This window comes from Hirundo rustica, chromosome 5 (assembly GCF_015227805.2).
Source record: "Hirundo rustica isolate bHirRus1 chromosome 5, bHirRus1.pri.v3, whole genome shotgun sequence".
Lineage (NCBI taxonomy): Eukaryota > Metazoa > Chordata > Aves > Passeriformes > Hirundinidae > Hirundo > Hirundo rustica.
The window spans coordinates 957,909-983,516 of record NC_053454.1 but is presented as its reverse complement, the minus strand read 5'-3'; the positions used below and the strand labels follow the sequence as shown (position 1 = coordinate 983,516).

Sequence of the window (25,608 nt, the reverse complement as noted above, 5' to 3'; positions counted from 1 at the left end):
TCTCCGGGGCGTGATGGAGGTGGGGTGGGAAGGGGCTGTTCCTGCCCAGGGCCCGGCGTTCCCCGAGGGTTTCTGCTCGTTTTCCGTCGGGGATTTGACAGAGCCTGGGGAAGCGCTCCCAGAAACCAGCAGCCACCAGAGCACAAGCCCAGAGCAGAGCTGCACCTCGGGGGATTCGGGAGCCGCAGGACGCCAGGAGAGACGGGCGCTCTTCCGGGGGTCTCCAGCCTCACTCCCCCTCCACCAAAACCCTCCTGCCAAGGCAATAAACCATCTCCAAAATCCTCATCCACCAGGAGCCACGGGTCACGCTCCTGACTCCATCTGGGGCGGTTCGTCCCGTGTGGAGAGAGGCACTGCCACGGGACAGCCTCGATTGCCATCCCACCGCCTCCCCGAGCAGCCTGGAGGAGAAACCCTGGCCAGATTATCCTGAGATGATCCCGGGCAAAGCACCAACCAACAGCCCTGGCTGTCCTTTATCCACAGCCACCATTTTCTAAGCCTGATTTTTCTTCCGAGCGCCCCTCTGCCTGCAAGGACGTCATCATCCCCAAAATATCCTCTTTTTTTTTCCATAGGAAAAGGCTTTGGAAAGGCATCCGGCAGGGTCAGGCGTCTCCACCCCGGGGAGAAGGCACCCGGAGGTGCCCCTGGGATTGGGGACACCCATCAGAGCACTGCCAGCAGCGGGCACAGCCCGGCCGTGCCCACAGCCCACCCCGTGCCCCGGGGCTGAGCGGAGAGGAGGCAGCTGGCGAAGTGGGTTTGGGGCTTTCCCCTCTTCCCTGGGCCAGCGCTGGAGGCTTTGGTGCCGGCGTGGCTGTGAGGGGACGCTCCCAGAGCGCGTCCCCGGGGCGAGGGGCTCGCCTGGAGCGTCCTCCCAGGAGGGGCCGGGCTGCGGACCCAGCACCACAGCCCTCATCCACGGCACAGGAGCTGCTGACCTCGACTGGGGCTGCTCCCGGAGGAGGGAAAATCACCCCTGAGGCCGGTGGGGCTCCGGAGGCGGCTCCTGCGTCTCCGACCCCGGCTTGGCCCGCCCTCGGTGCCGCCTGCGCTGTCTGCTCTAAACAGGGGCAGGGATTTGTGCCCACAGCCGCCCTGGGCAGCTCCCGCGCAGCTTTCCAGGAGAAGGCCCCGAACGCACAAAACGTGGGAGCCCCAAAATGCCCGCGAGAAACTGCCAGCACGTCCCCAGGGATGAGCTCCCCGGCAGCAGCGCCCTGCCGTGCCCAGCGTGGCTTTACCTCCACCCCGGGGAGCCTGGGACGCTCCCGATCCGGGGCCACGAGGAGCCAGGGATGCCCCGACCAGCAAAAAACCACCCAGCAAAGCCACCGGGAACCGCCCGGGCCCATCCAGCAGCATCCGGGCCCAGCGGAGACGTCACCACCGCAGCGCAGGGACCCGCGGAATTCCCTCGGAAACTAAGAACAGAAACAAAGCTCGTATTTATTTCTATAAAGAGAAGAAGGAAAAATGAGATTTTAAAGGGAAATTATATACTCAGCATGTTTGTACACTCTACGCTTAAAGACTCTCGTGGCCCGGAGTCACGGCCCGAGCCTGGGGGTGGCTGATCCGGGTTTGCCGGTGCCTGGATCCTCTCCCGGCTCCTCGGGGCCGTGGGGAGGGCGAGGATGAGGTGATGGAAAGAGAGGAGGAGGTGCTGAGGACTCTCAGAGAAGCCTTGTGCACCGGCGGGGTCGCTGGCCACGCGTGTCGGCGTTGGAGCGCGGGTGACGCCGTGACGTCCCCACCCCTCCCCTGCCACCGGCGTTTGGAGGTCACGGCGGGATCCTCGCCTGGATTCGGTGTTTGGAGGTCACGGCGGGATCCTCACCTGGATTCAGCGTTTGGAGGTCACGGCGGGATCCTCACCTGGATCCGGCGTTTGGAGGTCACGGCGGGATCCTCACCTGGATTCAGTGTTTGGAGGTCACAGCGGGATCCTCACCTGGATTCGGCGTTTGGAGGTCATGGCGGGATCCTCACCTGGATTCGGTGTTTGGAGGTCACGGTGGGATCCTCACCTGGATTCGGCGTTTGGAGGTCACGGTGGGATCCTCGCCTGGATTCAGTGTTTGGAGGTCACGGCGGGATCCTCACCTGGATCCGGCGTTTGGAGGTCACGGCGGGATCCTCACCTGGATTCGGCGTTTGGAGGTCACGGTGGGATCCTCGCCTGGATTCAGTGTTTGGAGGTCACGGTGGGATCCTCACGTGTTTGGAGGTCACGGTGGGATCCTCACCTGGATTCAGCGTTTGGAGGTCACAGCGGGATCCTCACCTGGATTCAGTGTTTGGAGGTCACAGTGGGATCCTCACCTGGATTCGGCGTTTGGAGGTCACAGTGGGATCCTCACCTGGATTCGGCGTTTGGAGGTCACGGCGGGATCCTCACCTGGATTCAGCGTTTGGAGGTCACAGTGGGATCCTCACCTGCATTCAGTGTTTGGAGGTCACAGCGGGATCCTCACCTGGATTCAGTGTTTGGAGGTCACGGCGGGATCCTCACCTGGATTCGGTGTTTGGAGGTCACGGCGGGATCCTCACCTGGATTCGGTGTTTGGAGGTCACGGCGGGATCCTCACCTGGATTCAGCGTTTGGAGGTCACAGTGGGATCCTCACCTGCATTCAGTGTTTGGAGGTCACAGCGGGATCCTCACCTGGATTCAGTGTTTGGAGGTCACGGCGGGATCCTCACCTGGATTCGGTGTTTGGAGGTCACGGCGGGATCCTCACCTGGATTTGGTGTTTGGAGGTCACGGCAGGATCCTCACCTGGATTCAGCGTTTGGAGGTCACGGTGGGATCCTCACCTGGATTCGGCGTTTGGAGGTCACGGTGGGATCCTCACCTGGATTCGGCGTTTGGAGGTCACGGCAGGATCCTCACCTGGATTCAGTGTTTGGAGGTCACAGCGGGATCCTCACCTGGATCCGGCGTTTGGAGGTCACGGCGGGATCCTCACCTGGATTCGGCGTTTGGAGGTCACGGGGGGATCCTCACCTGGATTCAGTGTTTGGAGGTCACAGTGGGATCCTCACCTGGATTCAGCGTTTGGAGGTCACGGTGAGATCCTCGCCTGGATTCAGCGTTTGGAGGTCACAGTGGGATCCTCACCTGGATTCGGTGTTTGGAGGTCACGGCAGGATCCTCACCTGGATTCGGTGTTTGGAGGTCACGGTGGGATCCTCGCCTGGATTCGGTGTTTGGAGGTCACAGCGGGATCCTCACCTGGATTCGGTGTTTGGAGGTCACGGCGGGATCCTCAGCTGGATTCGGTGTTTGGAGGTCACGGCGGGATCCTCACCTGGATTCAGTGTTTGGAGGTCACGGCGGGATCCTCACCTGGATTCAGCGTTTGGAGGTCACGGTGGGATCCTCACGTGTTTGGAGGTCACGGTGGGATCCTCACCTGGATTCAGTGTTTGGAGGTCACGGCGGGATCCTCGCCCAGATTCAGCGTTTGGAGGTCACAGCGGGATCCTCACCTGGATTCGGTGTTTGGAGGTCACGGCGGGATCCTCGCCCAGATTCGGTGCTTCGGTGCATCCCCAAGACCAGATCACACCGTCGCCTCCCCTGAGAGCATCCCCGAAAAATCCAGCTCGGCACAGCCACGTTTACACAAAAATCCTCTGAGGACACAAGGCCTTGGGCGGGTTCAAGGATCAGAAGGTGGGAAGTGGGGGTTTCTCCCTGTTTTGCGTGGGCTTGAACGGATCCCTTCCTCCTCCTCCTCCTCCTCCTCCTCCTCCTCAGCTGGGATGAAGGCGCTGGCACAGTGACAGGGGTGGTGGGAATGAGAGCCCTCCTGGTGGCTCCTAATTGCCCGGCTTATTAACGAGCTCATTAAGGGCTGTGAAATGTCAGCTGGATCCTGCCCACGGCCGTGGATTCCATTTCCTCTGGACGTGATGGAAACACACAGAAACACCAAATTTCCTGGGAAAGCCTTCAAATCCCGCAGCCCATTATGAGAAGTGCCGGGGGGGGCTCTGTGATGACAATCCCCGGTAAAATCCACGGACTGGGGTCACGGCGATGGATGGACGCTGCTTCCGAGCCTGGCTCCTGCAGGACCGGTTTGGGGGAGGTTTATTCCTTTTCTGACGAGTTTTCCCAAAGCTTCCCCGTGGCCGACATTCCCAGCGTTCCCCTTCACCTGAGTTTGGGTGCTGGTCAGGGATTTCAGGAGGAGCAACATCACCAAAGCCAGCTCGGGGACCAAAGCTATCCCAAACCCCCGGTTTTGTGTGTCCCTCGTGTTGGATTTCCGGGAGCCGGGAACGCTCTGGGGATCAGCTCCTGCCTCATCCCTCTGCCTTGGGGCTCAGGGACTGAGGGAAACGGGAACCCCCAGGCTGGCTGGAGGATTTGAAACCTTTGTCCCTCTTCTTGCCCTGTCCTGGTCCCTGCTGCCACCAAGGGCACAGCCACGGCGGGGATTTGTCTGGATCTTCCCAAAGAGCCTGGATTTAGGGAAAACAGAACAAAAAAAATGACCCCAGAAGTGTCGGTAATGGCTCCTCAAGTGGTTAACAAATGTTTTGTTTTAGGGGAGGCCCCAGCCCGGGAGCTGGAGCAAGGCTTCAGCCTCAGTTTGGGGTGAGAAACTGCAGGTTGGGGTGGAGCAAAAGCGCTTGGGAGTTGGTGCCAAATGAGAAAGTGCTTTAAAAGGTGAAAAACCAATCCCAGGGAGCCGGGAGATTTTGGGAAGCAGGGATGGTTTGTTGTGACGGAAGCAATGCAGGGTGTTGGGAGGTGGAGAGGGACCTTCCCCTGCAGCGGGAGGCACAATAACCCCTGGGGAGGGTGGGAGAGCACCGAGGAAAAGCTGCTGCGGCAGCGAGGAGGGAAAACTGCCCAGAAGCAAGGGGGGAAAAAAAAAAAAAAAGGAATTTTCTAATTCAGCCTCGGGATTGAGCCCCCGCGGAGGGGAACGAGGCAGGTTGGGGCCGGGGACAAGTGGGTGCAATGGTGTGGGGCAGTTTTTGGGAAGCCGAGGGGTGATGCACAGTTGCTTCGAGATAATCAGAGGAGATAATCAGCGCAGAGAATAGAGATATATAAATCCAGGAACTGGAATCATTCCCTGCAGCCCTGGAGGGCGGCGGCGGCTCCGGCAGCGGAGCCCGAGGGGCAGCGACCTCCCCTCCCCAGAGGTTCCCGTGGCCTCCCAAGTTATTTTTTTAACTCTATATAAATTTAGGTCTATTTTAGTCTTTCCGCAGCGATGTGCCAGTGTCTGGAGAACCAAACATCCCTTTTTTTTCCCCCCATCCCGCGGTCCCTCGATGCTAAACCGGGTGCTCGGAGTGAGATCTGCTGGAGATGTTGTCCCAGGAGCGGGATCTGCCGCAGATGTTGTCCTAGGAGTGAGATCTGCTGCAGATGTTGTCCTAGGAGTGAGATCTGCCGCAGATGTTGTCCCAGGAGTGAGATCTGCTGCAGATGTTGTCCCAGGAGCGGGATCTGCCGCAGATGTTGTCCCAGGCGCGGGATCTGCCGCAGATGTTGTCCCAGGAGCAGGATCTGCCGCAGATGTTGTCCTAGGAGTGAGATCTGCTGGAGATGTTGTCCCAGGAGCGGGATCTGCTGGAGATGTTGTCCTAGGAGTGAGATCTGCTGGAGATGTTGTCCTAGGAGTGAGATCTGCCGCAGATGTTGTCCCAGGAGTGAGATCTGCTGCAGATGTTGTCCCAGGAGCGGGATCTGCCGCAGATGTTGTCCCAGGAGTGAGATCTGCCGCAGATGTTGTCCTAGGAGTGAGATCTGCTGGAGATGTTGTCCCAGGAGCGGGATCTGCTGGAGATGTTGTCCTAGGAGTGAGATCTGCTGGAGATGTTGTCCCAGGAGCGGGATCTGCCGCAGATGTTGTCCTAGGAGTGAGATCTGCTGGAGATGTTGTCCCAGGAGCGGGATCTGCCGCAGATGTTGTCCTAGGAGTGAGATCTGCTGGAGATGTTGTCCCAGGAGCGGGATCTGCTGCAGATGTTGTCCCAGGAGCGGGATCTGCCGCAGATGTTGTCCTAGGAGTGAGATCTGCCGCAGATGTTGTCCCAGGAGCGGGATCTGCCGCAGATGTTGTCCCAGGAGCGGGATCTGCCGCAGATGTTGTCCCAGGAGCAGGATCTGCCGCAGATGTTGTCCCAGGAGCGGGATCTGCCGCAGATGTTGTCCCAGGAGTGAGATCTGCTGGAGATGTTGTCCCAGGAGTGAGATCTGCCGCAGATGCTGTCCCAGGAGCGGGATCTGCCGCAGATGCTGTCCCAGGAGCGGGATCTGCCGCAGATGCTGTCCCGGGAGGGGCTGGCTGGGGCAGGGGAGGATCCGGGGCTCGGTGGGAGCAGCGCCCAGCTCCGGCCAGGAGTCCGTGTTTTTAGCACTTTGGTTGGAACTCTCACCTGTAGACGCACTTTGATGTTGTTGCTTTGAAACTTTGGCAAGTGTAAACAATGTGTACCTAAAAGAATTACAGAGAAACAAACCCCCAGCGGCGAAGCGTGTAAAGAGCTATTTTATGACTCGGTGTTGAATAAAGACTCTGGAGATCGAGCTGGGTTTTCACTCTCGCTGCGCCCACACCAGTGAGACCAGCTGGTGTTCGGGGCTTACTGGGAGCGTCCTCCTGCCTCCCTCTGCGGGTCCGTGGGCTCCACTGGCCTGGCATCCCGGGGCGCTGGGACGAAGCGGGACACGGGGACCGAGTGGGACCCGGGGGCAGCACTGAGGGTCCCAGAGAAGCTGTGGCTGCCCCTGGGTTCCCAAAGTGTCCAGGGCCAGGCTGGACGTTGGGGTTTGGAGCAGCCTGGCACAGCGGGAGGTGTCCCTGGATGATCCTGGTGGTTCCTTCTAACCCAACCCAGCCCAGGATTCTGCATCTTTCACTGTCCTCCCTCCACCCTTGTAACCCCCAGAAGCATCTCCCCGTGCTCTCCCAGGGCCCTTTTCCTGTCTGAGTCCCCCCCAAACGCCTGGATGCATCCTTGGAGCTGTCACAGCTGCTGCCCTGAACCTCCTTCCACGAAGCAAAGTGGAAAATGAAAATGCCCCATTGAGCACAAGCCAGTTAAAATGTCACTGAGCAATATCTGAGCTCCAAGCACTCACAGAGGTTCTCCATCCTAGAATCGCTCCTGGGCTGTGCCTGGAGTGTGCCCTGCCCTCCAGCAGCTTTGAAATGGCAAAAACCAGCCTGGAAGGTTCCTTTCTGTTCCAGTCCTGAGATCCCACCAAAACCAGCCTGGAAGGTTCATTTCTGTTCCAGATGAGATCTCACCAAAACCAGCCTGGAAGGTTCATTTCTGTTCCAGATGAGATCTCACCAAAACCAGCCTGGAAGGTTCATTTCTGTTCCACCTGAGCTCTCACCAAAACCAGCCTGGAAGGTTCATTTCTGTTCCACCTGAGCTCTCACCAAAACCAGCCTGGAAGGTTCATTTCTGTTCCGGCTGAGCTCTCACCAAAAACCAGGCTGGAAGGTTCATTTCTGTTCCAGCTGAGATCTCACCAAAAACCAGCCTGGGAGGTTCATTTCTGTTCCAGTCCTGAAATCTCACCAGTCTGAAAGGTTCATTTCTGTTTCAGCCCTGAGATTTCACCAAAAACCAGCCTGGAAGGTTCATTTCTGTTCCAGCCCTGAGATCCCACCAAAACCAGCCTGGAAGGTTCATTTCTGTTCCAGCTGAGCTCTCACCGTGCAGAGTGAAGCAGAGAACAGAGGAAAGGCCAACGTGCCCCCGAGACAAACTCGTTTTATTGTGCTGGAGCCTGGGTTCAAAGTGCCCAGCAGGACAAAAACCAAACCAGTATAAATAGGCCACAAACCCCTTCCCTGCGCTGGCTCCGGCCTGGAGGGGAGGAGGCTCCCGAGGGAAGGGGGAGAAGGGAATGATCCCGAGGGAAGGGGGAGAAGGGAATCCCAGCCCGAAGGGAAGGGAATGATCCCGAAGGAAGGGGGAGAAGGGAATCCCAGCCCGAAGGGAAGGGAATGATCCCGAGGGAAGGGGGAGAAGGGAATCCCCCGGAGGGAAGTGAATGATCCCGAAGGAAGGGGGAGAAGGGAATCCCAGCCCGAAGGGAAGGGAATTCCCACCCAAAGGGAAGGGAATGCCCTGGAGGGAAGGCAAGGGAGTGCCCAGGCCAGCCCAGGGGGCAGGGCAGGGCAGGGCAGGGGCCGTGGCTGCAGGGCCAGGAGCCGCCTCTGACTGAAGCCGGCCCGGGGCCCGCGCGCTGAGCAGCCGCCGATCGCGGCAGGGTTCCGTCAGTGGTTGTGGGGCCGGGCGCGGGCGCGGCCCCGCGCGGGAGCGGCGTCCACGCTGGAGCGGGGGTTGCGGATGGTCTCGTCCACGGACACGATCAGGCACGCCGCCTCCGAGGCCGCCGTCAGCGCGTTGATGCGCACCACGGCCGGCTCCCACACGCACGCCGAGAAATTGTCCGCGATGTCCTCGTTGGTGACATCCACGCCGTACCACATCCCGCCCTGGGGACACAGAGACAGGGATCAGTGCCACATCCCGCCCTGGGGACACAGGGATCAGTGCCACATCCCGCCCTGGGGACACAGAGACAGGGATCAGTGCCACATCCACCCCTGGGGACAGGGATCAGTGCCACATCCCGCCCTGGGGACACAGGGATCAGTGCCACATCCACCCCTGGGGACACAGGGATCAGTGCCACATCCACCCCTGGGGACACACAGGACACAGGGATCAGTGCCACATCCACCCCTGGGGACACACAGGACACAGGGATCAGTGCCACATCCACCCTGGGGACACAGGGATCAGTGCCACATCCCGCCCTGGGGACACAGGGATCAGTGCCACATCCACCCTGGGGACACACAGGGGACAGGGATCAGTGCCACATCCACCCCTGGGGACACAGGGATCAGTGCCACATCCACCCCTGGGGACACAGGGATCAGTGCCACATCCACCCCTGGGGACACACAGGGGTGGAAGCTCCCTTCCACCTACAGCAACCCGAGCCGGGCCCCCAGGCGATGGGGAACAGACACCCAGGGTGCCACCGTGCCCTGGGGCGACTCTGTGATGCCTGGATCCCCCAGTGCCTGCTCTGTTTGTGCTGGATGTTGAGTTCTGCACCTTTCAGACTGGCTCTGAGAGCACACAGGGGGAGAGCAGAACCGTGGGGTTCGTCTGCAGGAACTGCACTCGCTGCTCTGCATTCTGCTCCTGGACAGACAGCTGGACAGAGCTCTCCTCCGCTTTTTAGTTGGGTTTCAGCCAGCTGAGGCAGAGAAGCTCTCTGGACTGATTTTTTCCTTTTTGTCAGAACTTTAAACCTGCTCTGGACTGAAAAACCCAGAAAAACACCAGGAGCTCCCCCCTGCAGCCCACTGAGGCCCAGGAGAGCATTTCCCAGCACTGGTGGACACAGACCGAGCGAGCTGAGCTACAACCCACAGCAAGGACCTTCTCCATTTTGCCATCTCTCTTCAGGAAGGTGAGAGGCTTTGTTTGGTACTGTTTGTTCTCTTTGTGCTTGTGGGCACTTCGTTGAATAAACAGGTTTTTTTCCCAGTTGTCTCTAAGGAAATTCTTCCTGGACCAGCTGGGGGAGGAGCTGCTTGAATTTGCTTTCTAGAGGGACCCCGGTTCAGAGGTTTCCTCCCAAATTTGTCCTAAACCAGGACACCCCAGCTGGGACAGGCTCCAGGACACACAGGAGACAGGAATCACCCACACTGGCTCTGCCCTGGTGTGCCACCCTAAAAAGGGATCCCAAAAGGTGAGTGGCGACCCCCAAAATGGGCCCAGAACTGGGGGAAGACACCCCAAAAATGGGATCCCAGAAAAAGGGGGGGGGCATAAAAAGCGATCCCAAACCAGGGCCCCGAAAGGTGAGTGGAGACCCCAAAAACCACCCCAAAATTGGGGAAAAGACACCCAAAAAACCGGATCCCAAATCTGGGGGACGACACCCAAAGAAGGGATCCCAAAAAAGGAGGAGTACCCCAAAAAAGGGACCCCAAAAAAGGGAGGAGTACCCCAAAGAAGGGACCCCAAAACTGGTGGAGGGAACACCCAAAGAAGGGATCCCAAATTCGGAGGACGGCACACATAAAAGGGAGCCCAAAAACGGACCCCCAAAATTGAGGGGAGGACCCCAAAAAAGGGGAGGAGGAGTGTTACCCTGGTTTTTCTGAGTTTTTTAGCCTTTTTGATTTTCATAAATGGAGTCAGATCTTTTTAATTACTATACAATACTAAGAGTAGTTCTACCTTTTTCCCACAGTTGTAACATAAACAAATCCTTTGTTTTTCATTCTCTGTCCTTTGTTTGCATATTTCTAACCTGAAAACAACTGTAACTGACAGCTGGTTTAGCCACTTGGCTGAGGGGTGAAAAACCCCAGAAGCCAATCTTCTGCTAGACCCACAAATGGATAAAAAGTAAGAAATAAACAAAGAGGCTCTCTCTCCGCCAGTCTCAGTTTGAGCTGGATCGGAAGGACCCCTGCCCTGCGAAAATCTCTTGTCTGCGTGTGACCCCTTTGTGTGTCTCGGTGACAGAGGAGCCCTGGAAAGGAACCTTTAGAGGCGAAGGGGTGACCCCAAAAAGGGACCCAAACCGGAGCCCTAAAGGGGAGCCTGGGCCCTACCTGGGCGTGCTTGGCCCGCAGCTTGTTGAGGATGTTGGTGGCGTCGAAGCCGGCGTTGTCGCAGAGCTGCCGGGGGATGATCTCCAGGGCCTTGGCGTAGGCGCCGATCAGCAGCTGCTGCTTGCCCGGGATGGTGCGGGAGTAATCCCGCAGGAACCTGGAGAGCTCCATCTCGATGGCGCCGCCGCCCGCCACCACCGAGTCGTTCTGCGGGGACGGGGAGCTGCAGCGCTGCCGGCCCGCTGCAACCTGCTGCAGTGCTGCCAGCTCGCTGTAACCCGCTGCACTGGCTGCTGCAGCGCTGCCAGCCCACTGCAACCCTGTCCTGGCTGCTGCAGCGCTGCCAGCTCGCTGCAACCTGCTGCAGTGCTGCCAGCTCGCTGCAACCTGCCGCAGCGCTGCCGGCCCACTGCAACCTGCTGCAGCGCTGCCAGCCTGCTGCAACCCTGTCCTGGCTGCTGCAGCGCTGCCAGCCCGCTGCAACCCTGTCCTGGCTGCTGCAGCGCTGCCAGCTCGCTGCAACCCTCTGTCCTGGCTGCTGCAGTGCTGCCAGCCCCCACTGCAACCCGCTGTCCTGGCTGCTGCAGCGCTGCCAGCCTGCTGTAACCCTCTGTCCTGGCTGCTGCAGTGCTGCCGGCCCGCTGCAACCCGCTGTCCTGGCTGCTGCAGCGCTGCCAGCTCGCTGCAACCCTCTGTCCTGGCTGCTGCAGTGCTGCCAGCCCCCACTGCAACCCGCTGTCCTGGCTGCTGCAGCGCTGCCAGCCCGCTGCAACCCTGTCCTGGCTGCTGCAGCGCTGCCGGCCCGCTGCAACCTGCTGCTGCTGACCCTGGAACCCTCCTCCAACCCACTGCCCTGGCTGCTGCTGAACCGGGAACCCCTGGAGACAATTCCCAGGGTGTGGCCTTGGAAGGACAGGTCTCGGAGCCTCCCCTGCCTAGCCTGGGACACAGGACCTCCCCCAGGGTGCTGTGCAAACTGTGCTCTGCCCAGTCTCTCCCCTCCCCACGCCCCTGGTTCCCGTGGTTTCTCCTCTCCTTGCTTCCTTGTTGGTGGTGGCACCCCGGGTGGCTGATCCCGTTCTTCCCACAGGTCACTGTCCCCTGTCCTGTCCCTGCTCTTCCCAAAGGTCACTGTCCCCTGTCCTGTCCCTGCTCTTCCCAAAGGTCACTGTCTCCTGTCCTGTCCCTAAAACTGTCCCTGTTCTTCCCACAGGTCAATGTCCCCTGTCCTGTCCCCAGCACTGTCCCTGCTCTTCCTACAGGTCCTACTGACCCCTGTCCTGTCCCTGATACTGTCCCTGCTCTTCCCAAAGGTCACTGCCCCCTGTCCTGTCCCCGTGTCCCCACGTCACTGCCCCCTGTCCTGTCCCCGTGTCCCCAGGTCACTGCCCCCTGTCCTGTCCCCGTGTCCCCACGTCACTGGCTGCTGGCCCCATATGTAACCCTGTGCCCACCACGTGGCCTGGTCTTTGCTCCTGATCTCCCTTCAGTGCCTGGAATAAACGCTGCTGGAGCAGATCTCACACCAAGGGCCTCCCTGCCTCTCCTGGCTGAGCTCAGCCGTGGTGTGTGTGCATGTGTGAGCTTGGCTGCTTTGCCTGAACTCCTCCCAGGGGCTTTTCCACTGCTTATGGGGATCTAGGTGACAGCTCCGCTCCTAAAAAGCTCACTGCTACAGCTGGCAAAGGCAAGGACATGCCAAGAACTTCCAAGGGCAGCTCCAGCAGCTGAGCCCAGGGGGTTTGAGGACACTACACCCACCCAAAGGGAGGGATGGCAGCTCACAGCCAGCTCGGGCCAGGGAAACTTCCCTCACTTCCAAAAAGCCTCCAGAATTAAAGATATTGGCAGCAGCACCTTGCAGCTCAGTTCTGCTGTTTTTTTTCAGGAGAGAGATCAGGACGTTCCTACTAAAAGCAACAGCTCCAAAAATCCTGACGTGCTTCTCCCCAGCGCCTCAGGACGTGCAGCCCCAGAGCTGCCCTGAACCAGAAGCCATTCCTACAGTGACAGGTTTCTGTGTAACCCACAAACAGCCAGAGCCTGGCAGCGTCACCCAGGACCAAACACACATCCAGAGAGGCCCTGGACTGCTCTCGGCGCCCCCAGGCTGCCCTCAGAGCCAGGGGACTGTCACACCCTCAGATGGGCACCAAGGGAGAGGTCAAGTGCTTTATGGGCATGGACACACAAGTGCCATCACTCTGCTGCTCAACCCCCTGAAGATCCACCCAGCACAGCCAGGAGATGGCTCCCTTAGGGCTGGAGGATGGAGCAAGCAGGAGGTCCAGGGGTACAGAAGCGCAGCAAGCCCCCGGCGTGCCCGCAGAGCAGCTGGAAACGCTGCCGAAGGCACGCCAAGCACCCGCACTCGGGCGAATCCACGAGCTGTGCCCATGGGCACAGAGCCCTCAGCCGGGCCCCGGTGTGTGAGGAGGCTCCCAGCAGCTCTGGCAGCGCCCTGGCAGTGCCCTGGCAGCGCCGGGGCTCACCTTGATGGCTCTCCTGACGATCATGATGGCGTCGTGCAGGGAGCGCTCCGTCTCCTCCATGAACTGCTCCGCGCCCCCGCGCAGGATGATGGTGCACGTCTTGGCCTTGGGGCAGCCCGTGAACAGGTTGTACCTGCCAGAGAGAGCGTGTGGGGATGGAGAAGCTGCTGCTGGGCAGGCTGGACGGGCTCTGCTCCCACCCTCACAACCCCAGCGGGTCCTGGGCCGAGGAGCAGAGCCAGGGAACGCAGAAGGGACAATTCCAGCTGAGCCAGGAAAATCCGTTCCCTTCCTGGTGCCAAGGATTGACACCGCACTGGTGCTCCCAGCCTGCAGCTGGCAGGAGCAGAGGGCAGCAGCCAGCCCCAGACAGCACTGCTCCTCCAGCATCAGGAAAGACCCCGGGGCATCGTCCCCAGCTTCACCTGCACCCACAGGGAAGTGCGAAGCTGGAACATCAGAGGTGCCACAATCAACCCCAAAACGTGGTGGGCTTCCATTACAAACGCAACAGCACCACCGTGCTTTTTACAGGACACATAAACATGGAGTTTTAAAAGCATTTACAAGAGGTAGGACCTCAATGAAATCTTGCTCCTGTCCCCTCCCTCAGCCTCAAAAAGCAGCCTCTGGCTATAATAAAATATACATTTTGTAACAACCTTGTTTCCATTTCAACAGTTTCAGAGATGCTGACCCTGCCAAGGCTTTGACCCCAGCTTTCCCACCTGTTATGAGGGCGCCTGCACAGCACTACAGGTTTGCAGCTGGTGCTTTTACCTCTCTCCCCCAATCTGGGTCTCCTCAAAGAGCTCACAGTGGCCCAGCACATCATCGGACAGGGCATTGACGCTGGTCTGGATGGATCCCCCACAGGCCTGCAGGAAAGGGAGAAAACACGGAATTACCAGCGCTGACAACCCACAGCAACCTCCCGGCAGGATCCACGCCTCAGGGACAGCCCAGCTGCTGAGCTGGCGCAAACCCATCCTGCAGATTCAGGAAAACCCTTCTGCTTCCCTCCCCTCTCATGGACACCAGGCAGCAAAATGAGATTATGCAGCGTCGAGGTGCTGACTCACAGGCTCAGAGTCCAGGAGACACACAAAGGAATAAAACACTCATGATGGAACAGGGAAGAACTCAGGAAAAGAAACCCCTGCTGATGCACTGATCAGACCTCGACACGCAACACCGGGCTGTCAGCGTGTTCATCCCACCGAGGATGAAGCTTCAAACACGGAAACTTCCAACTCGGAACTTCCAAATCCTCGCAAGGAGCAGCGAGATCAGCGAGCAGCTGTTTGGGAACGCCCAGCCTGAGGTGTCAGGACTGAGCACAAAGGTTTTGCTCCAGGTCCAGGGGCGCTCACCATCATGGTCCTCTTGAGATCCTCCTCCGGCACGCGGCCGGCACAGAACATGTCCCTGTCCGCGAAGTACTGCGTGGCCACGTCGCCGATGGGGAGCTTGGACAGCACCACCTTGGCTCCCGACTTGTGGATTTTGTCCAGTTTGTCGTACAGGATGTTCCACTCCGCATCCACGATGGCCTGGTAATCCTGGCCAGGAGACGGGGACGGGTGTTGCTGCGGCAGGGGATGCCCCACGTGCAGCCCTGGCACGGAGCCGCCGCCAGCGCTGCAGCCGGGGGTCCCGCGGCACTGCCCGCTCCCGCAGCGCTGCTGGATAAGCTGTGCCTCAGGGCAGCAGCTAGGCCTAAGGCAATCAGCCCAGAGCCGCTGGCTCGGCACAGCTGGGGATAGGGACAGCTCACAAACGCGCGCTGAGCCCGCCGTGACCGCCGCAGCCACGCTCCCACGGGGCAGCACAACCCAGCGGGCTTTTCCAAAGGTGGAGGACGGGCAGAAGGCAAACTCATTGATCAGGGAACGGTTTGGGTGGGAAGGGACATCCAGTGCCATGAGCAGGGACGCTTCCACTACCCCAGGGTGCTCCAGCATCCAACCTCACCTTGGGCACTGCCAGGGATCCAGGGGCAGCCACAGCAAATCCGGGAATTCCAGAATTCCCAGCCCCTCCCCACCCTCCCAGACAGGAATTCCTGCCCAAGATCCCAGCCCAATCTCCCCTTTCCCACTGGAAGCCATTCCCTGTGTCCTGTCCCTCCAGCCCTTGTCCCCAGCCCCTCTCCAGCTCTCCTGGAGCCCCTTGAGGGACTCGGAGGATTCCCTGGATTTTTCCCTTCTGCAGGGGAACATGCCCAGCGCTCCCATCTCCTCCCTAGCCCGGGATGAGCAGCCCCAGGTGTCCCAGGGGTGAGGAAGCAGGCCAGGCTCCCCTGTGGCTCTCACCTCCACCGTGTTGACTCTGACCTCGGCGTTGTCCTTCTCAGCTTTGAGCTCCAGCTCCACGTTGAGCAGGGCGATTTTGGGGGACTGGTACTTCTTGGGCTGCATCTCAAACCCAGCGTAGGAGAAGGTTTTCTTAAAGGCAACTCCAGCCACCAGCTGTGAGTCCTGGAACACGGGGATTGGCCTCAGGCTCAGCCCCCAAGGTTTTCTGCACAGGGTTAAAATAACAACTCCCACGGGACACTCCCTGCTTCCAGAGGCCTCCTTTACAAAGCCTTCCCTCCCTGCTTCCAGAGGCCTCCTTTACAAAGCCTTCCCTCCCTGCTTCCAGAGGTCTCCTTTACAAAGCCTTCCCAGCACTGTCTCCTTTGATTAACCCACTTCTGGAGGAAATAAGCAGCAAGGATTTCTTTCAGCTCACAAAAGCAGCTTCTTCTCTACCCCTCAAAACTCCTCACGCAGCCTGAAGATCAAGGAGAGGAGCAATCAGTTCACTCCCTGATCTCTTTCCCTTTACTTCCCTTTGAACTTTTGGGTATTTCTCACCCACAGCCCCACTGGGGGCTGGTTTTTGCTCTGGTTTGTCTTTCCAAGTTCCATCACCACCTCCCGGATTTTCTGTTCAACACCATTCCCTGGCTGAAATCGGGATGTGAATCTCCCTCTCCACAGGGGCTGTCCCACAGCCAGGAACAATTCCCTACCATATATCCAGGCGCACTCCCAGACACACAGGTTTTCCAGCACTGTGGCACAAACCACACATCCCACCCGCCCTGCCCACCACTAAATCAGCTTCATGAGGTTTTCCTTGCATTTTTCCCAACCCAGTAATCCTACATTCAACCAGGACTTTTGGATCCCACAAAAAAAAAACCAAACAAACAAACAAAAAAACCAACAAAAAACTGTGGGGAGATAAATGGAATTTTATCAGTTACAGCTTTTGCTGCAGTGAGGTGAAGAGTGAATTTAGCTCAAAAACCAGAAACTCGACCTATGGAAAAGAAACCCAGCCCTACCTGCCAAACTTCCTCCTCACACCAACAGCTTTGTTCCACTTTGGGAATTCCCCACAGGCTGCACTTCTGCTAGAGCCAAGCCACCACCAGAGCTGGCATCCCTGTCTCCCATCCCTCCAACACTTACTTCCAAAGCTCCTCCTTGCACCTTCTTTATCCCGATCATCTTGAGCTGCAGCAAGTCATCCAACATCATCACAGCATCCACAACCATCTTGGAGAAGAACTCCTTGCTCTGGGAGATGAGCTTGGAGCTCAGGGCTGTGGCTGCACACTTTTCCAGGAGACTCCTCTGCTCACTGCAGGAAAGGAAAAACAAAGCTTTGGTCACCTGCCAGATTTTTCACAAGCTTCAAAATCCCTATGTGGCTTTATTAGTCACGGGTTTAGGCTGGAAAATACCTGTAAGATTGAGTCCAGCACTGCCAGGGCCACCACTGACCCCTGTCCCCAAGTGCCACACGCACAGGGCTCTGAAATCCCCCCAGGGATGGAGACTCCAAACCTCCCTGGGCAGTGAAGGAAATTCCCAAAATCCACCCTGAGCTCCCCTGGCCCAGGCTGAGGCCGTTCCCTCTCCTCCTGTCCCTGTTCCCTGGGATAAGATCCCAAATTCCCCCCGGCTGTCCCCTCCTGTCAGGGACTGGTGCAGAGCCACAAGGTCCCACTGAGCCTCCTTTTCTCCAGGCTCAGCCCCTTCCCAGCTCCCTCAGGAGTTCTCCAGCCCCTTTCCCAGCTCCCTCAGGAATTCTCCAGCCCCTTTCCCAGCTCTCTTCCCTTCCCTGGACATGCTCCAGCCCCTCAGGGTCTGTCTTGTCATGAGGGGTCCAAAATCCTCTCTGATAGAGGCAAAGTTCAGCTCCCTCCTGTCAGTGGGGAGAACAAGGCACAAATCCCAGACTGACAAATCCCGGTCTCCTTTTTAGAGCTCAAGCTCCAGCGCAGCACTGACAAGGCTGATCAGCTTTTATGCACATAAAAGCGGAACAGAGCAGGTGCTCTCCTTCATCCCAAGGCAGGAGGACGTTCCTGAAACCCTCGAAAGGCAGCACATCTGCTCAAGTACTAACTGAGGCACTGCACACGCAGCAGAGCGGGGGACAGACACCAGGGAGATGTGGGTGCAGCTGCCAGGCTCTATCCCCCACGGGAGCCACCCTATTTCCCATCACAGCACCACATCTGGGTTTTTCTCCAGCATTTGCTTCGGAGGACCCGTTTTGGTTTATTCAAGATGCTTACGCAGCTGAAATAATTCAAACTGACTGCAGGCATCAGCAAGGTGCAGAAGACACATGTTTAAAATCCAGGGAGAAAAGGAACTCCGGGATTCTCACCTCAGCTGAAGGGATCACTGCTATGAGCTATCTACCCTGCTGTGTGACAGCTAAAAAGGGATCTGATCCTCAGGGAAGTGCTGAGATTTAACACTGCCACTGACTGCAGCAAGAGCTCCAAGACTCCACCGCTGCAAGGAAGAAATCAGGCCACTCATTTTGGTGCCCAGCTTCCCCCATGAGCACTGGGAGACACTGGCCTGCATCATCCCCTGCAGCCAGGTGGGAGCACAGCACCGCCCCTGGAGCAGCAGGGAATTCCAGGGAAACTGGGAATAACCCCAGCGTGGGGCTGCAGCTCCAGCCCCCTCAGCCAGAGCCCAGAACACAACCAGGTCACCTCCACGGGAAACTCACTCTTTATCCTCCTTCTTCACGGAGACAGCGATTTCCTTGATCTTGTTCACAGCCTGGCAGAAAGGCAACAGCTGCATTAATGATTTATGCTCCTCTCTCTTTGTATTTTATCTTTTGCTCTCTGCTTCGACAGCGCTGAAGTTTCAAGTGGTTAAGTTGTTCCACCCCTGCCAGCGCAGCAATTCCAAGGAATGCACCAATATATGAGGAGTGGGAGGAGCCGCTCTGCTGTTTGTGTTCAGCAGAGATCCTGGGAATCAAAGGGCTGCTGAGCAGCAAACCTCCAAAAATCAGCTCCACGGGACCAACAGGGACACACGGTTTACTAAGGGGGAGCAGAGAACAGGAGAACGGAAAACGAGTTTTCCATTTATTCCTCCTTGGGGAAAAAACCCGAAGGAAGGGACAGCGCTGCGGAGATGTGGACTGGCAGCAGCGGGCCCTGGCCCCAGGAGAGGCACTGCTGCTGGCAGGGAGGCAGCAGGAGGTGGCTGCTGGCGCTCCCCACGCCCATTCCCTGGCACAGAGCCACCCCAGGGGCCCTGCCGTGCCTCACCAGCTGCGTGGCCGTGCGGAAGGCGCGGATGATGATCTGGGGATGGAGCCCCTCCTCCACGTAGGGCTTCACCTGCTTCAGGAACTCGGCTGCCAGCAGGGTCACGGACGTGGTGCCATCACCCACCTGCACGGACAGGGGACAGCGTCACCCCCACTGTGTGTCAACCCCACTGTGTCACCCCCACTGTGTGTCACCCCCACTGTGTGTCACCCCCACTGTGTGTCACCCCCACTGTGTCACCCCCACTGTGTCACCCCCGCTGTGTCACCCCTGCTGTGTGTCACCCCCACTGCGTCGGACCCCCACTGTGTGACCCCCACTGTGTCACCCCCACTGTGTGTCACCCTGGTTTTTCTGAGATTTTTAAAGCCTTTTGAATTTTCATAAAATGGAGTCAGACCTCTTAGCTACTGTACAATATCAGGAGCAGTTTCTACCTTTTTCTCACAGATGTAACATAAACAAATACTTTGTTTTTCATTCTCTGTCCTTTGTTTGCACATTTCTAACCTGAAAACAATTGTAACTGACAGCTGGTCTGGCCACTGAGGCTGAGGGGTGAGAACTCCAAAAGCCAATCTTCAGCCAGACCCACAAATGTATAAAAAGTAAGAAATAAACAAGGAGGCTCTCTCTCTGCCCTGACTCAGCATTGAGCTGGGACTGAGGAACCTCTGCCCTGCGAAATTTCTTGTCTACATGTGATTGCTTTGCGTGTCCAGGTAACACCCACTGTGTCACCCCCACTGTGTGTCACCCCCACTGTGTCACCCTCACTGTGTGTCAACCCCACTGTGTGTCACCCCCACTGTGTCACCCCCACTGCATCACCCCCACTGTGTGTCACCCCCGCTGTGTGTCACCCCCGCTGTGTGTCACCCCCACACTGCAGACACCACCTGAGAGCAGCTGCAAAACCGCTGCAGAGCTTCCAGGGAAACCAGAGCCTGGGATTTCCTCTGCTCACGGATTTGGAGCAGAATTCCTCAGTGGTTCGGAGTGGTTTGGGTGGGAAGGGACCTCAAAGCCCATCCAGTGCCACCCTCTGCCACAGGCAGGGACACCTTCCACCACCCCAGGCTGCTCCCAGCCCCAGTGTCCAACCTGGCCTGGGACACTGCCAGGGATCCAGGGATCCACAGCCTGGCCTGGGGCACTGCCAGGGATCCACAGCCTGGCCTGGGACACTCCAGGGATCCACAGCCTGGCCTGGGACACCTCCAGGGATCCACAGCCTGGCCTGGGACACCTCCAGGGATCCACAGCCTGGCCTGGGACACTCCAGGGATCCAGAGCCTGGCCTCGGACACCACCAGGGATCCAGGGGATCCACAGCCTGGCCTGGGACACCTCCAGGGATCCACAGCCTCGTCTGGGGCACCTCCAGGGATCCAGGGGATCCACAGCCTGGCCTGGGGCACCTCCAGGGATCCACAGCCTGGCCTGGGGCACCTCCAGGGATCCACAGCCTGGCCTGGGACACCTCCAGGGATCCAGGGGATCCACAGCCTGGCCTGGGGCACCTCCAGGGATCCACAGCCTGGCCTGGGACACCTCCAGGGATCCAGGGGATCCACAGCCTGGCCTGGGACACCTCTAAGGGATCCAGGGGATCCTCAGCCTGGCCTGGGACACCTCCAGGGATCCACAGCCTGACCTGGGACACTCCAGGGATCCACAGCTGCTCTGGGCACCCTGTGCCAGGGCCTGCCCACCCTCCCAGCCAGGAATTCCTGTATCCCAGTATCCCATCCATCCCTATTCTCTGGCACTGGAAGCCATTCCCTGTGTCCTGTCCCTCCAGCCCTTGTCCCCAGCCCCTCTCCAGCTCTCCTGGAGCCCCTTTGGGGACTCTGAGGATTCCCTGGATTTTTCCCTTCTCCAGGGGAACATTCCCAGCTCTCCCAGCCTGGCTCCAGAGCAGGCAGAGTAAATGCCAGCACCCCAGGAGCGACTGCCAGCAGTTAACACAAAGCCCAGGGCAGCAGGGGCAGCAGGCTGCTCCGTGTCACAGCCCCAGGATCCCCTCCCACCTCTGCGTCCTGGGATTTGGCGATGTCCACCAAGGTCTTGGCGGCCGGATGGACAACGTCCAGCAGCTTCAGGATGGTGGCCCCGTCGTTGGAGATGGTGGCTTTGCCTGGGGTTGATGGAGAAAAGGAAGTTAAGGGCAGCTGCACAGCACCGGGGTAGAGCCCTGTCTCTGGGGGCTCTCGGGAGATCTCGGCAGGTTCCTCTGCTCCACCAGAGTCCTCTCAGCCCATCGGAGCAGGTTCAGTGAAGTCCATCTGAGAGCAGAAAAACTTCCCACACCAACAAAGGTTTGGAATTCATTTCCCTCTTCTCAACATACTCCTTGGACAAATAGAACCATATTCTGGTCAGAGACTCTCATGAAAAGAGAGCCTAGAAATTGTATTAGTTATTAGGTAAATTTAAATCCTTTTGAACAAGGATTTATTACAGCTCCTATTTGTAAAAACTACATAAAAGACAATACTAAGCTTTCAGTAACAAAAACAATAAATAATTAGTTTGGTGACTTCATACAAGTCTTTTCAGAGTGAGATCAAAGCTCATCTCTAAATCACACTCCAAAAAAAAGATTAAAATTCAGCCAGGAACATCCACTGACCTCACGCTCAGCCACAACTGCTGAGTAACTCCACAGGTAGCAGGAGCCTCATTTAGCAACAGAGATGACCAAAAATACTTGAGGAGAGGTTCAGGACTCTCTGCTTCTCCTGCCTGGCACAGACTTACAGTGATACATCCAACCCCACGGATCCTGCATGTGCCCAGGGGAGCAAACAGGGAACCCTCAGGCTGGAGTGGCAATTGTCCTTTACAGGGGTAAAAACACCGAAGTGTTCAGCTGAAAAACACCCAGACAGAAGTGAGCAGCTGCTGGGAGAGGCAGGCACAGGCTGAGGCTGCGGAAATGCGCTTACACGCAAATGCTGGGTTACTATTAATATTTTTAACTATATTTACATTAGTATATTAATAGAATAATGATGTCAATAACATGTTGTAGTGATGCGTTATTATAATTTTATTATTACTAATGTATTAGCTTTGTATTTATATTTATGGAAAAGATGCCCAAAGTCCCAGATGATATCTGACTCACTGTGTGAAATTAACCCACGGGGCTCATCACTATTTTATACTTTTCTGTAAGGAACCATATACCACTAGAAAACAAAATGTATCTACTTAGTCCTTGCTCTTCCAACCTTTAATCCCGTCTCTAATCTTAACCACCCACTCCTCCAGGGCAGCACAGGAGGAACCCCAGCGCCCAGTCACACTGGGAAAGGCGCCGTTCCTGCCCACTCTGCCAGGGCAGCACAGGAGGAATCCCAGGGCACAGTCACTGTGGGAAAGGCGCCGTTCCTGCCCACTCTGCCACGGCAGCACAGGAGGAACCCCAGGGCACAGTCACACTGGGAAAGGCGCCGTTCCTGCCCACTCTGCCAGGGCAGCACAGGAGGAACCCCAGGGCACAGTCACACTGGGAAAGGCGCCGTTCCTGCCCACTCTGCCAGGGCAGCACAGGAGGAACCCCAGGGCACAGTCACTGCGGGAAAGGCGCCGTTCCTGCCCACTCTGCCAGGGCAGCACAGGAGGAACCCCAGGGCACAGTCACACTGGGAAAGGCGCCGTTCCTGCCCACTCTGCCAGGGCAGCACAGGAGGAACCCCAGGGCACAGTCACTGTGGGAAAGGCGCCGTTCCTGCCCACTCTGCCAGGGGAGCACAGGAGGAACCCCAGCGCCCAGTCACTGTGGGAAAGGCGCCGTTCCTGCCCACTCTGCCAGGGCAGCACAGGAGGAACCCCAGGGCACAGTCACACTGGGAAAGGCGCCGTTCCTGTCCACTCTGCCTGGGCAGCACAGGAGGAACCCCAGGGCACAGTCACGGCAGGAAAGGCGCCGTTCCGGTGAGCCAAGGAAGGCACCGGAGCGCGGAACCGCCGGGGTTTTTATTGCCGGATTACCCCGATCGTCCACGATGAGCTTGTCCATGCCGCGCGGGCCCAGCGTGGTGCGCACGGCCTCGGCGATCACCTGGCACGCGTTGATGTTGCTGACCAGCTGCGGGATGCCCTGCGACGTGTCCGTGCCCTCCTTCAGCAGGATAACCGGAGTGGGCTGCGGGGAGAGGGCAGCAGCGCCGTCAGACCCAGCACCAGAACCCGCAGCAAAGCCCTGACGGAGCAGGAGGGCGGAGCGGGGCAAGAACGAGGCCGAAAATGCAGATTGGTATCAGTAAATTGGTAAAAAAATGCAGACTGGTATCGGTAAATTGGTAAAAAATACAAATTAGTATTGGGAAATTGGTAAAAAATGCAGATTGGTATCAGTAAATTGGTAAAAAATCAGATTGGTATCGGTAAATTGGTAAAAAAATGCAGACTAGTATCAGGAAATTGGTAAAAAATACAAATTAGTATTGGGAAATTGGTAAAAAATGCAGATTGGTATCAGTAAATTGGTAAAACATGCAGGTTGGTATCGGTAAATTGGTAAAAAATCAGATTGGTATCGGTAAATTGGTAAAAAACGCAGATTGGTATTGGTAAAAAACTCAGATTGGTATAGGGAAATTGTAAAAGATACAGATTGGTATTGGTGAATAGGTAAAAAATGCAGATTGGTATCGGTAAATTGGTAAATACAGATTACTATCGGTAAATTGGTAAAAGATACAGATCAGTATTGGAAAATTGGTAAAAAATGCAGATTGGTATTGGTAAATTGGTAAAAATGCAGTTTGGTATTGGCAAATTGGTAAAAAAATCCAGACTGGTATTGGTAAATTGGTAAAAATTGGAGACTAGTATTAGTAAAAAATGCAGATCGGTATCAGTAAATTGGTAAATGCAGATTGGTATTGGTAAATTGGTAAAAAATACAGATTGGTACTGGTAAATTGGTAAATGTAGATTGGTATCGGTAAATTGGCAAAAAATGCAGATTGGTATTGGTAAAAAATGCAGATTGGTATAGGGAAATTGTAAAAGATACAGATTGGCATTGGTGAATAGGTAAAAAATGCAGATTGGTATTGGTAAATTGGTAAAAATGCAGTTTGGTATTGGTAAATTGGTAAAAAAATCCAGACTGGTATTGGTAAATTGGTAAAAAATAGAGACTAGTATTGGTAAAAAATGCAGATCGGTATCAGTAAACTGGTAAATGCAGATTGGTATTGGTAAATTGGTAAAAAATGCAGATTGGTATTGGTAAATTGGTAAAATATCCAGATTGGTAAATCCTCTGCTCCGCACAGCCCGGCTGCTTTCCACCTCCCACTGCTCCAGGAATTCACACAGCTGCTCCCACCACGGGCTCAGGGAGCTCACAGTGACTGTCCCAAAAACCACGGGGGCTCTTTGGGGCAGCACTGCCCACCGAGGAGCTGACTCTGATTCTGGCCTGGAGGAGCCAGAACACGCAGGAATTACAGAAACTCTGAGGAACCAAACCAGTCTGGGTGCTGATGGCACCAGAGCAGCTGTGGCTGCCCCATCCCTGGAAGCATCCAAGGCCAGGCTGGACAGGGCAGGAGCAGCCTGGGATTAGTGGGAAGTGTCCCTGCCCATGGCAGGGGTGGCACTGGGGGGGGTTTAAGGTCCCTTCCCACCCAAACCATTCTCACAGGCAAAGCCCAAACCCAGCCAAAATTTGGGACGCGCCGGTGTGGAACAGCTGCTGGCAGGCACAGAGCAGAATTAAACTGAATAAACTGAATAACTGAAGAAACAATAAAATTCAGTGCTTGCTGCACTGAGGGGTCACAGGAGCTACTGGAGAGGGTTCAGGGACAGGTCCAAAGAACATCGTTGGGGTCTGCAGCACCTCTCCTACGAGGAGAGACAGCAGGAGCTGTGCCTGGTTAGGCTGGAGAAGGGAAGGCTGAGAGGGGATCCCATCAATCCATACAAATCTCTCCAAGGCGGTGCCGACAGTTTGGTGCCAGACTCTTTCTGGTCGTGCCCAGTAACAGGACATAAATTAAAACACAGGAAATTCCACCTCAAGATGAGGAAGAATTTCTTTCCCTGGAGGGTGACAGAGCCCTGGGACAGCTGCACAGGGAGGGCCTGGAGTGTCCCCTTGCCTGGAGACATCCCAAACCCACCCGGACACGTTCCTGTGTCACCTGCTCCAGGTGACCCTGCCCGGGCAGGGGGATTGAGCTGACTGATCTCCAGCCCTGCCTGTTCCGTGATCCCTGAAACCTGGAAAGATTTTAACGGAAAAAACCGTCCAGCTTTCCTCCACACCCAGCAGAGCGGGAATCTCAAGGCAAAAGGAACCGCTTATCTATCCCCAGGGAAATCAGGGTGGAGACACATCCACCGCCCGCATCACCGCGGGGCTCGGAGCCGGGGAGAGCGGGAACCCGGGGCCGTACGGCCGCGGGAACCAGAGCCGTGCCGGGCCGGGCGGAGGCCGCGGGATGGAGCTCCGGGCTGCCCGCTCCCATCCCTCCCATCCCGGCCCCGGCACAGCCCGGCCCGGCACAGCCCGGCTACCGCCAGGCCGGCGCGCCGGGGCGGCTCCATCCCCGCGGCCCGGCCCGCCGTGACCCCGCCACACGCGGTCCCTGCGGGTCGGGCAGAGCCCCGGGGCCCGTGCAGGGTGGCGGGACGCGGGGACGGCGGCGGATGGCGGCGGATGGCGGCGGGGCCGCGGGCACTCACCATCATTGCGGCGGCTGCTCGCTCCCGGCCACCCCACAATGCACCGCGCACGCCCAGAACCTTCCCGGGGGCGGGCCGGGGGCCGGAGCACAATCTGGCAGGGAGGGAAGAGGGCGCTCAGAGCGGGGAAATGTGATAGAGCAGTATTTGGCAGCGGACGCCGA

The 25,608-nt window shown here is 57.3% G+C and overlaps 2 protein-coding genes across 2 annotated transcripts; one reads left to right on the top strand and one right to left on the bottom strand.

The window, feature by feature from the left end:
* The first annotated feature begins 1,651 nt into the window (after positions 1–1,651).
* Positions 1,652–3,782, top strand: LOC120753196 (uncharacterized). The gene is made up of 2 exons (XM_040065223.2): positions 1,652–1,789; positions 2,170–3,782. Exons 1-2 carry the CDS (start codon positions 1,652–1,654, stop codon positions 3,649–3,651), a joined length of 1,620 nt encoding a protein of 539 aa, XP_039921157.1. The 3' UTR covers positions 3,652–3,782.
* Positions 3,783–7,746: 3,964 nt separating this feature from the next.
* On the bottom strand, positions 7,747–25,570 carry CCT7 (chaperonin containing TCP1 subunit 7). Its single transcript, XM_040065222.2, has 12 exons — positions 25,445–25,570; positions 22,733–22,886; positions 20,764–20,870; positions 18,728–18,853; positions 18,172–18,224; positions 16,605–16,776; positions 15,456–15,620; positions 14,514–14,702; positions 13,921–14,018; positions 13,141–13,273; positions 10,649–10,855; positions 7,747–8,497 (listed from the first exon to the last, which is right to left on the bottom strand). Exons 1-12 carry the CDS (start codon positions 25,448–25,450, stop codon positions 8,276–8,278), a joined length of 1,632 nt encoding a protein of 543 aa, XP_039921156.1. The 5' UTR covers positions 25,451–25,570; the 3' UTR covers positions 7,747–8,275.
* Between the last annotated feature and the right edge of the window lie 38 nt (positions 25,571–25,608).